The 11,674-nt window shown below is 41.8% G+C and overlaps 1 protein-coding gene across 1 annotated transcript; it reads left to right on the top strand.

Annotated features, from left to right (window-relative positions):
- Positions 1-10,684: 10,684 nt before the first annotated feature.
- Positions 10,685-11,674, top strand: LOC114588620 (olfactory receptor 2B8-like). Its single transcript, XM_028714026.2, has one exon. The coding sequence runs from the start codon at positions 10,685-10,687 to the stop codon at positions 11,672-11,674; it is 990 nt and encodes a 329-aa protein (XP_028569859.2).

Genomic DNA, 11,674 nt, shown 5'->3' with positions numbered 1-11,674 from the left:
CAGGAGGCAGTGATGGCCACCAACCTATAAAGCCTTGTCCTCCATGCTTTTCTCCAGCCTTCGTTTAAAGCTATCATTGGCTACTAGTCACGATGACTTATCTTCTACATCTTCTGTCAATACCAGTTTCTAGAAGTTGCAGGAGGATACATTGCTCTTGTACTTGCTAGTTTTCCACAGGCATCTGTGAGACGACTAGATGGGCCTCTGACCTGATCCAGTAGGCTATCATGTTCTTGACATAAAATTCCAAGAAACATTGTCAAAAGCTTTTTCGGCATCTATAAACATCATTGCTGCTTTGTTTTCATTTTTGACCTCCAGATATTCTATTTCATTCAGGATATTTCTTATATTCTCTTTCATTTATCTACCTGGAAGAAATCCTGTCTGATCTTGATGTACATACTCATTTAATATTTTTTGCTAGCTAAAATGTTTGCAAATAATTTATAATCATTGTTTAACAATGAGATAGGCCTATAATTTTTAATTTGCAGCAAATCTGAATCTTGTTTTGGGATTACTGTAATTTCCATGTTTCTGGGATTTCACCTGTATTTAAAATCTCATTCATAACATCTTTCAATGGGTTTACCAACTGTTCACTTAATTTTTTATAATACTTTGCAGTTAATCCATCTGGATTTGGAGACTTGCCGTTTTTTGTCCACTTTATTGCCTCCAACACTTCTTGAGCTGTTATTTGGGTGTTTAAGATCACCATTTGCTCCTCTTATTTTCTGCAAGTTACTGATTTTAATATATCCCTCTATTTTGGGGAAAAAATCCTTCCCCTTCCTATACAATGCTGAAAAATATTTTACAAATGCTGCTCTTATTTCCTTCATCTTATCTGTGATCTTTCCATTTATGTTAATTTTGTTTATGGACTTTCTTTGTTCACTTTTCTTCAACTGCCACGCTAGCAGTTTTCCTGATTTGTTGGCATGCTCAAAGTATTTATGTTTCATTCTTTCTATTTTCCAACTAATTTATTCATTAACTATCATAGAATATTGAGCTTGTAATATTCTGATCCCCTTGAATTGACTCTTTATTTGCTTTCTTTGACAGTTGTTTCTCCTTATCTGCAATTTCAACTAAAATCTCTTTTCCCCTTTTTCTTTCAGTTTCTTTTAAAATGAATTTTGTTGTATAAACAATCCCCTCATTACCGCCTTACTTGCATCCCAGACCATCTGCAATTTTGTCTGTCCTTGAATGTTTATTTCAAAATAATCACTCAAGGCCTTTTTAACTTTTTCCATAAAATTTTGATCATCGATGTCTTCATTCAATCTCCATCTAAATGAAATATGACTTTCTTTTTGTATTTCCATTTTCAAGGAATTATGATTTGAAAAATTCCTGAGGTTAATTTCAATTTTTTAAACTCAAGGTTCCAACTCTTTGGAAATCCATAAAGAATCTGTTCTTGAACTGCTATCATGAACATGGCTATAATGAGTGAACTCTTTGTCAAACCAATGACTTGTTCTACATATATCTATCAAGTTCAAAGTTTGCGCCAAATCAAAAAAAGTCTTTTTTAAACTGCCTTCTTTAGTCTCTTTTTTCCTGGCTGATCTGTCTTTTTCTAATGATGAAACTCCATTTAAATCTCCCATTAACATCATCTTCTGATCTGCAAATTCAAGTAGTTCTGTTTCCATTAAAAACAAAACAAAACCCACTGCTTTTTTCTCATTGGGGGCATAAATTCCTACCAAAATCACCTTCTCTCCCTGAACTTTTATTTGTATTATTAAAATTCTACCTTTCTCATCCTTCTGAATCAATTTGGGTTCTAGCGCAGGATTAATGTAGAAAATTACTCCTCTCTTTTTTGCCTTATCTGCCGAGATGAAGTCCAAACCTAATTTTTTATTAATTAAAACTCTTTTATGCTTTTTTTGCACTGTGTGTTTCTTGAAGACAAATTATATCCAACTTTTGTTTTAAAATTACATGTTGAATCCTGTTACATTTGGCTTTGCTGTTCAAGCCATTAACATGCCAACTCAATATTTTAAGATTAGCCATTTTCAGAGTCAGTTACAATATCTCTTTTTCCACCTGTTGCTCATTCCAATGGCAGCCGCTCCAAAGCAGCTCTTTGTTCTGCTACTGGGTCTCTTCTTGTGTCATGTCCAGGGTCTAAGTCTCTCCTATGTTTTTCAAAGAATTCTTTGGCTTAGTATTCTGTTGTCAACCTGTATCTCTTTTTCATGAATGTAAATGAGATCACTTCTGGGTATTCCCATTTGTACCTGATGTCTACCCTCTTCAATGCTGTTGCTAAAAACCGGTACTTGTGCCTCCTAAGTCTCGATTTCAATGGAATCTCCCTAAAATGTCAACTTTCTGTCCAGCAACCACGATACTGTCCTCAAAACGTTTTTGAAGGATTGCATCCTTCATTTGATTTGAAGCTAATGTTAATAGGACATCTCCTGGCTGCCTTTTCAGTCTACTTTCTCTCGTCCTTACTCCAAAACAGCTCTCCAACTTTTCTGCCATCCAGTCTTGCCTCTCCCCCATCCATTCTGCAATTGTCTGTGTAACATATGTTTCTAAATTCTGTTCTGTCTCTGATTCTGGTAAGCCTCTTATTCTCACTGTCCTGTCTCTCTCTCTTAACTATAAAAGGAGGATTTGATCTTCCAACTCATTTTGCTTCTCTTGTAGTCCTCCCACCGTCCCCATAACTGCTTTTTGTTCCTCCCTCAAGTGCCCTAACTCCTCAGTAGTCCCCCCCCCCAGTTTGTCAACTTTAGTTTCTAAATAATCGACCTTTTTGCCTAATTTTCCAAATTGTTCTGTCAACAACTTGTTGGAATTTTCCACATCCCTATGACTTCCTAGGCACTTGTTCTGTCAATAATTTGTTAGATTTCTCCATATCCATATGCACTTGTTGAGTAAAACCTTTCATTGTCTGAACCATCTCTTTCCTAAATTCCATAAACTGTTGTGTTAGGAAATCAGTATGTTCTGCTTTCCCTACTTTTTCTAATGTCTCCTCTTGCACACTTGCACATCTTTTCTCCATAGCAGATTTCCTAGTAACCGCTCCTGCATCTTGCTTACCCACCATATCTAGGCCAGCAGTCTTTCCCACAGTTCGGCACTCTTGTTTTGAACTCTGCATTTCCTGGCTCAGCCCAGAAGTGTAGATATTTTCCCACTCCCACACTGAACCATGAAATTTTTATTTCCCTTTAAACAACCTTCCATCTCCTAGCAATCCCTCAAGACAGTAAACCAAAAACAGACAAAAGAAAAGCATAAAATAATCCAAAAACAGACAAAGGAAAAAGCATAAAATGATATCACACCAAATCTATAAAATACAAAAATAACAGTTCTCACACCCAGGCCCTTAAAAAACAGAAAAAGCAAAACAATTCCAGATCAAATCAGATCAATCAAACAAGACCATTCCCAATCCAGCTGACATATAAAATTAATATAAAAGCATATACTTCTCTTCAGTCCTGTCCTTTCCTTTTCCCAAAGGTGGTGGGAAGTAAGAGTTAGTCCAACTTTATATAAATCCAAGATGTACTTCCAAATTAAAAGTCCAAGTCCAAATTCAAGTGCATGTAAACTGTTCTTTAGTACCGCATTTTTCACTCTATAAGACGCACTTTTCCCCTGCTAAAAAGTAAGGGGAGATGTGTGTGCATCTTATGGAGCAGATGCAGGCTCCATGGCTTCAGCGAAAGCAACGCGAAGCCTCCGGAGCGCAGCAGGAGCGCTCCCGCTGTGCTCCGGAGGCTTCGTGTTGCTTTCACTGAAGGCAGGAGAACAAGAGGGGTCGGTGCGCACCGACCCCTCTTGCTCTCCTGGCTTCAGGGATAGCAAGATGAGCGCCGCAGCCCCAGAGTCGTCCGCAACTGGACCTAACAGTCAGGAGTCCCTTTACCTTGAATACCACTTTAAACAGCCATGGCTTACTCAAAGAATGCTGGGTGCTGTAGTTTAAGTAGGGTTGCCATATTTCAACACCCCGCCTTTTTTGCAAAATCTTTAAAAAAATGAAAATCGCCAAAATCTACACTACCAACATGGGCTGCCGCATATCCGGACTTTCCCAGACATTTCAGTGATTTTCTACCCAGACGCTGTTTACAAGGACTGAATACTGACTGTGTCCAGGAAATTTCGGACGTATGGCAACCCTAAGTTTATGGTGCTGAAAGTTATTAGAAGACCCCTGTTCTCCTCACAGAGCTACAGTTTCCTACAGAATCAGACAGCATTTTTAAAAATTAGTAATCTACTGTATAGACCACAGGAGCAAATCAGATCCACTTTCCCCTTCCCAAAAGCAGCAGCTCAAAGCACCTTATGAACTATGAAAACAAGCATTAAAAATATCAGAAAACATTGTTGTTGTTGTTGTTCTTTTATTTCTACCCCGCACTTCTGGCTGGATTACCACCAATAGTCGCCAAACCAAAAAGCGACATCAAGGAAGAAGAACATAAAGGGTCCAAAACGAAGAATCAATAAACTAACAGTTCATAACTTTGCTGAACTTGTAACACAAGATTCACAACTTGGGCACAATTATAGCAGTTTGAAGTACTTCTGCAAATGATGAAAGAACTCTGACGAAAGTCGCCTTCCCTGAGGATGTCATGCGAGTGGCAGCTGGCCTTTGGGACTGCATGTCTTAATAGGGAGCCTGCCTCTAATTGTTCAGCTTGAAGTTTGATTCCCTGAGGCTCCGTGATGTGCAGGAAACTTCCTTGCATTGTCCATTAGATTCTGGAGACGCAGCAACAACAGCCCCTTCTTCAGTAAGATCCCCATAAAGCCAGCTTCCTTCCCCTCCAATGCCCTGCAAGAAGTAGGCTTAAGCTGTGGGAGGTCTCTAGGTACATGTAGTTGGGGTGCAATTCTCAGCCAGAATAGCAACGATGCTGGGGTCAAGTAGACAAGTTGGGAGAGGGAAGATCCAGCTTCTCCCTTTTATTTAATCTCTGAGGCTCTACAGCTATCTTTCCAAGCTTTCTGATAGTCTATATTCATATCTATTTCCAGTCTCCAGATCTTACTCTCTCGCTTTCCCACCACAAACACACACACAAAGAATGGACGCTTCCTCCCATCTAACTTCTAACTGCATTCAACTCCTTTCTCTCACCTCTTTTTTCTGTCACAAGTAAACACATCAACATTTAATTCATTATAGTCTATAATCCTTGGACTCTTTCCTGCGAACATAGCATTTCCTTTCTTCATATTCCACATCTACCATCCATCTTTCTGCCTGCCTGCCTGCCTGCCTCTTTGTACCTCTCCACACCTGTCTGCTTCTCTTTGCTTGACTTTCTCCTTCCATGCTGCCAGCCTCTCCCTCAATCCAACTTCTGCCACAGCCTGTGATCTCTGGCCATAGCTTCCGGACCATAAAAGCCTATCCAGAGTGCATCTGTTGATGGGAGCGAAGCCCCGAGACAAGCTGACTGCTCTGGTTTCGTACAAGTAGCAGGAGAAAAACCAGAGCAACGGATTCATCCCTGGAATAGAAGCAAAAGTTGTCTCCTTAGTCCTCACACGAGAAAAGAAGTGGAAGAAGGGAAGGTGATTGTTACGAAGACAGAAGTGAGGTTAGGAAGGGCCCGACCCAGCGAAAGAACAATAACTTTGTACTAGAGTACCAATATACGTGAGATGAAAAGGAGAGCTGAGATTAAGTGGCGTTTAGTTTATGTCTTTCGATCTATGGGAAGCAGCCTTTTCCTTCATGCAGAGGTGAGTACTGTAATTTGCTTTATTTACTCCTGCCGGAAGTTTCCAGTCCTTGTGGTTTTGCAAAATGTTGTGCCAATAGGCTTTTGCAGCTGCCTCCCCAGAAAAACTCTTTAATGCATATTTGTTCTGATTTGCCCTCATGGTGCTCTCTGAGCGGTCATACCCAACCCCACTTTTAATACTGTTTCTGCCTGCAGAAGTTTTCAGATGGTCATATAATTCCCAAGCAGTGCACAACCTGTAACATGCTGCTGAAACCCTGTAACTTTTTATACCACAGCTTTTCCAGTTTACTTTTGTCCTGCTGCATGTGGACAGCAATAACACGCTAGCGTTGGGGAAGCATCGCAGAACTGGGGGCTCATCGACACTTCCGCTTGTCCGTTGCCTAGAAAGAGCAGTTTTCCCCAGGAGAAAGCAGTGGACAAGCCCTAAAGCAGGATAAATCCATTACTAATTCACTGTTGGGGGGACGCGGGTGGCGCTGTGGGTTAAACCACAGAGCCTAGGACTTGCCAATCAGAAGGTCGGCGGTTCGAATCCCCATGACAGGGTGAGCTCCCGTTGCTCGGTCCCTGCTCCTGCCAACCTAGCAGTTTGAAAGCAGTTTAAAGCGCAAGTAGATAAATAGGTACCGCTCCAGCGGGAAGGTAAACGGCGTTTCCGTGTGCTGCTCTGGTTCGCCAGAAGCGGCTTAGTCATGCTGGCCACATGACCTGGAAGCTGTACACCGGCTCCCTCGGCCAATAAAGCGAGATGTGCGCTGCAACCCCAGAGTCGGTCACGACTGGACCTAATGGTCAGGGGTCCCTTTAATTCACTGTTACTGGGTCAATAACACGTTGCAGAAGACACATGCAATAACACACCCCTCTAGAAGTGTCCTCAGTTGGTTTTTCTTTCTGAGCTCCCCCACCCCACAACTTTCTTATACATTCCTTGTTTGAAGTTGCTCTATTCCTTGACTGTATTGTTTCCAGTAATCTTTTTCTGCACCTCATTCAGTTCTACAGAACTGTGGAAGAGTCGGAAAGCAGAACAAAACACAGTTTTCAGTATTTATTATTATAGTTGAATTTGCATACTGCCCTTCATCCAAAGATCCCAGGGCAGTTCACAACATAAGAACACAAAATGAGAATACAAAATACCAGTACATAATAAACCAAAGACAAACCAATAACACCCACAAAAAAACACATTTAAAAAGCCATAACAAAACCCAAATAAGCCCATAGGAAGTCCACGGGTTGAAAGCTTGGCATATTAATCCATGTCATATTAAATCACTTTGAGATGCTTTATAGGAAGTGATTCACTGATTAAATCATCATTATCACCATGCTCCTTTATTTTCAGTCCCTTTCCTAATAATTACTGGCACTGAATTGTTTTGTCTCTCTCTTTTTATTCATTACAGCACACTGATATAATAAGTGAGCTTTCTGATATGGCCCCAGGATGTATTGGGAAAACCTTGGGAGCCCACAGCCCCATTCAGACAGCGTTAGCATGTTTGTGAAATTCAGACCCCTTTTCCCTGGTATGCATCACTTTAGCCTTAGCCTGAATTTCACTTGCTCTGCTGTTGCCTGTTTAGACAAATGTTGGTTTCGGAGCTCTTCAGAATCTGAGACTATGATGAATAGTTTACTGTCATTATTAGAAAACCTGATTAGTTTAAGTTGCACCCTTGACTTGCTTATGAATCATTTAAGTAAAAGTAGTCTCTCTCTCTCTCTCTCTCTCTCTCTCTCTCTCTCTCTTTCTCTCTCTCTGTCTCTGTCTCTCTCTCACACACACACAATTTCATATTTTAGAATATTCATTTAAACAACTTTAAAATATCAATGACTTCCCTTAATACTGCCAACATTTTCAAATGTACACAATTTTCACCCATATATTCAGTAAACATTTTCCAATCTTCTTTAAACGTATGTGAGGGGAAAAACAAAACCCCACAGCTTTCTTGCCCCCATAAACTGTCAAATTGGATTGCAGACAACTAAGTTCTACTCAGAGTAGAGCCAATGAAATTCATCAGTGGGTCTACTTTGAGTAGGACTAGCAATACAGACAGTTGTCTCCCCTTGATCTCTTGGGTTTTTTTAACCAGTAACATAATCCATAAGAACAGTGAATCTCCACCAGTGAGATCTGCAAGCTTCATTCAGGTGCTCTGTGGGGTTGTTCGTATTAAATATGAATATTGCATAAATATAAATGAATATGAATATGGTATATTGATATACATATAGATATTGTATATGAATAATTGTACTTTTGTTCTATGGAATGCAATTTGTAACACAACAAAATAGAACGCCAGAAATTAAAACAGTGAAAATGCAATTAAAAACCACACAGCCTCTACCACAGCACTTTACAATTATGACAACAGGCAGAAACGTAATTAAGGGTCCACCCATACCTTGGCTTAATGTGGAATGTGAACTGCTTGTGCCTCCTTCAATTCCCCTACATCCAAGCATTGTTCCCCAACTGTTGCTGTCCCACACTTTATCCTCCCTAAATCAATGCAGCTCTCGTACTTGGATTTTCAAAGCATAGGCAATATCCAGTTTTGAGGACGGGAAAGTGTTGGATAGCAGCAGTTGGAGGAGAATGCTCTCAGTAGAGCATGAGACTCAGTCTCAGGGTTGTGGGTACATTTATTAAAGATCACAACATAAAGATCACTGCGTGTGGTCCCTTTCATGTACCCTCCAGCATTTCTCCAGTGAAAATAGGGGCGTCCTATTCAACAACAACAACAGTTTTGCTATTTATATCCTGCTCATCTGACTGGGTTGATCAAGCCACTTCCAACATATATAAAAACATAATAAAACATTAAACATTTAAAAAACTTCCCTATATAGGACTGCCTTCAGATGTCTTCTAAAGGTTGACACAATCGCCTTTCCCACTTTGTGGTTCTCGCTTGGATCCCTAGCATACTCTAGAGCAGAGTGGTCCAACACGTGGCCCTCAAGCCCTTTTTTGGCGGCCCTCAGCACCGTATGCTGCCCACCACTGCAGCCCTCGCCTTCCCAAAGCCGGATAAGTGAGTTGCTGGGCTTTGCAAAGGCGGAGAGAGGGCTCTGACAGGGTCTTGGGGTCCCCCTGCCTCCTTCCCAAAGCCCAATTAGTGCTTTTCCAGCTTTAGGAAGAAGGGGGAAGGTTCTAGGATGCTGTCGGAGCATCGTGCCTCCTTCCCAAAGCCCAGCCCTCGCTTCTCTGGCTTTGGCAAAGCAGCAGGAGGGACCCCCTCAAATCTTGGCCTCGCTCCCCTGCCCTGCATGGCAAGGCAGTGTGCAGCTTGTGGGTTCTGTGTCAAAATTCTCTTGTGGCCCTCTTGGTATGAAAGGTTGGACTGCCCTGCTCTAGAATCAAGGGTAAGGAAACAAGCTGGGAGATGATTCGAACATGCGTGGAGGAAAACTCTGTTGAATGAAATTGAACACTAGTGAGGGCTCATAGAATCATCGAATTGTAGAGTTGGACCCACAGGACCATCTATTAAAGGCCAATAATTTTAAAAGCTGTGTGTCCTTGTTTCTCAATTTGATCCTTTCATATGGTTTTCTGATCTTTCATGCATTGTGAGTTGCCATTATTTTTATTGATTATAGTTTAGTAAATCTTTATTATACAGTGGTACCTCGGGTTACAAACACCTTGGATTACAAACACTTCGGGTTACAGACTCCACTAAGCCAGTAGTACCACCTCAGGTAAAGAACTTTACCTCAGGATGAAAACAGAAATCGCGCACCGGCGGAGCGGCAGGCCCCATTAGCTAAAGTTATACCTCAGGTTAAGAATGGTTTCAGGTTAAGAACGGACTTCTGGAACGAATTAAGTTTGTAACCAGAGGTACCACTGTAATTGTTAAGTGTAAACTGTTTAATTATTATTTGCTGATATTTAAGTTTGCCGTTTACTTATTGAATATTGCTATATTTGATGTAAGTTGTTTATTTTAAAGTTATGTTTTTATTATGGCTTCTTTGCATTGGGTCAGATTGTTATTAGGTGTGCGATCTTTGCTGTCTATTTTGTGGTTTCTTCAGCTTGTAAACCGCCTTGTGCATATCAATATAGAAAGGGGGCAGGCAAATTAAAATTGAAATGGAAATGAAATGAAATCTAGTCCAAGCCCCTGGAATGCAGGAATATGCAGCTGTCCCATATGGGGATCAAACCCACAACTTTGGCATTGTCAGCACCACACTCTAACCTTCTTTGGCAATCACTCGTAGCCAAGTAAGATTGTCTTCCACAAAAACAGTCTTAACAGTGAGTCTATAAGTGACTGTGGAAGCCAATTCCTAGATCCACACGTCCTTCAACGGTGGAGACATAGGTTTCCGGGTGGGAGTTGATCATGGTGAAGGTTTGCCATACATGCCTTCCTCTTAGCCCTGAGTTCATGCTTCTTCAAAGTCCACAGCACTTTTGGTAAGGGCTGTTCTCCAACTGGAGCACTGTAACCTACTGAGTCATCAAGCCTACCTAGAGGCACTGAAGGCTGCCTCCATTGCATCCCCATTGTGCCGTCCAGCACAGCTTTTCCAGGTATGGAGATGACAGCAGCCCACTAAGTATAACTTGGAGCAAAACTTTAGAGGCTGGAGCTCAAGTGCCAGTCCAAGTATGGAAGTCCTATGAGAGGTGATGGACCCTCCTTCCTTGGTGGTTCTTAAGCAGAGGTTGGATGTCCATCTGTTATGGGTGCTTTAGTTGAGATTCCTGCACAGCAGGGAGTAGGACTAAATGATCCTCAGGGTCCCATCCAACTCTATAGCTCTATGATTCTTGGAGAAAGCACAATCTCCCAGCCAAATAACTATTGCTTCCATTTGCTGGTTGTCTGTGATTCATTAAGGTCTCCTTGATGTTACAGATGATGTACAGGGAAGCATCATGGGAAGAAGGCAACCAAAGCTACCAAGGAGAATTCATCTTACTGGGAGTGGCTGACCGCCCACGCTTAGAAATGCTGCTCTTTGCCATTATCCTGATCTGCTACGTGATGACCCTGTTGGGAAACACAACCATCATTGTGGTGTCACGACTGGACCCCCATCTCCACACCCCCATGTATTTCTTCCTCAGCAACCTCTCCTTCCTTGATCTTTGCTTCACCACCAGCCTCGGACCACAGATGCTGGTGAGCTTCTGGAGGAAAAACAAGTCCATCTCCTATGGCGGCTGTGTGGCTGAGATGTACATCTCCCTTGCTTTGGGCTCCACAGAATGTGTCCTTTTGGCTGTCATGGCCTATGACCGATATGCTGCAGTCTGCCATCCGCTGCGCTACACTACCATTATGAACCATTCTTTATGCTTCACAATGGCTGCCATCTCCTGGGTTAGTGGCTTCAGCAATTCACTAGTGCAGACCGTGTTGACATTTAGGATTCCACGATGCGGAGAGAACCGAATAGACCATTTTTTCTGTGAGGTGCCTGCCTTTATCAAATTGGCCTGTGGGGATACCTCACTCAATGAGGCTGTCCTCTTTTTTGCCAGTGTGGTCATCCTTCTGTTACCAGTGGGCTTGATCACCATCTCTTATGCCTACATTGTAGCAGCTGTGTTAAGGATCCGCTCAGCTGAAGGCAGGCAGAAGGCCTTCAACACCTGTGCTTCCCACTTGATTGTGGTGTCACTCTTTTATGGGACAGCCATTTTCAGTTACCTCCAGCCCCCGTCCAACTACTCCCGTGACCGGGGCAAGTTGGTTTCCCTTTTCTATACATTTGTCACCACCATGCTAAATCCACTAATCTACACCCTGAGGAACAAAGAGGTACACAAAGCTCTTGCAAGGGTAATGAAGAGAATCCCAATAGCTCCTAACTTTATTCAGCAGCTCAGTCTTATCTTTAAATAA

Source organism: Podarcis muralis, chromosome 2, assembly GCF_964188315.1.
Source record: "Podarcis muralis chromosome 2, rPodMur119.hap1.1, whole genome shotgun sequence".
In the NCBI taxonomy this organism is placed as follows: domain Eukaryota; kingdom Metazoa; phylum Chordata; class Lepidosauria; order Squamata; family Lacertidae; genus Podarcis; species Podarcis muralis.
Note: the sequence above shows the minus strand (reverse complement) of the source record. Positions and strands in the feature narration are given on the sequence as shown.

Coding starts and splice junctions, on each gene's coding strand:
- LOC114588620 (XM_028714026.2), top strand. CDS start 10,685: ATGTACAGGGAAGCATCATGGGAAGAAGGCAACCAAAGCTACCAAGGA.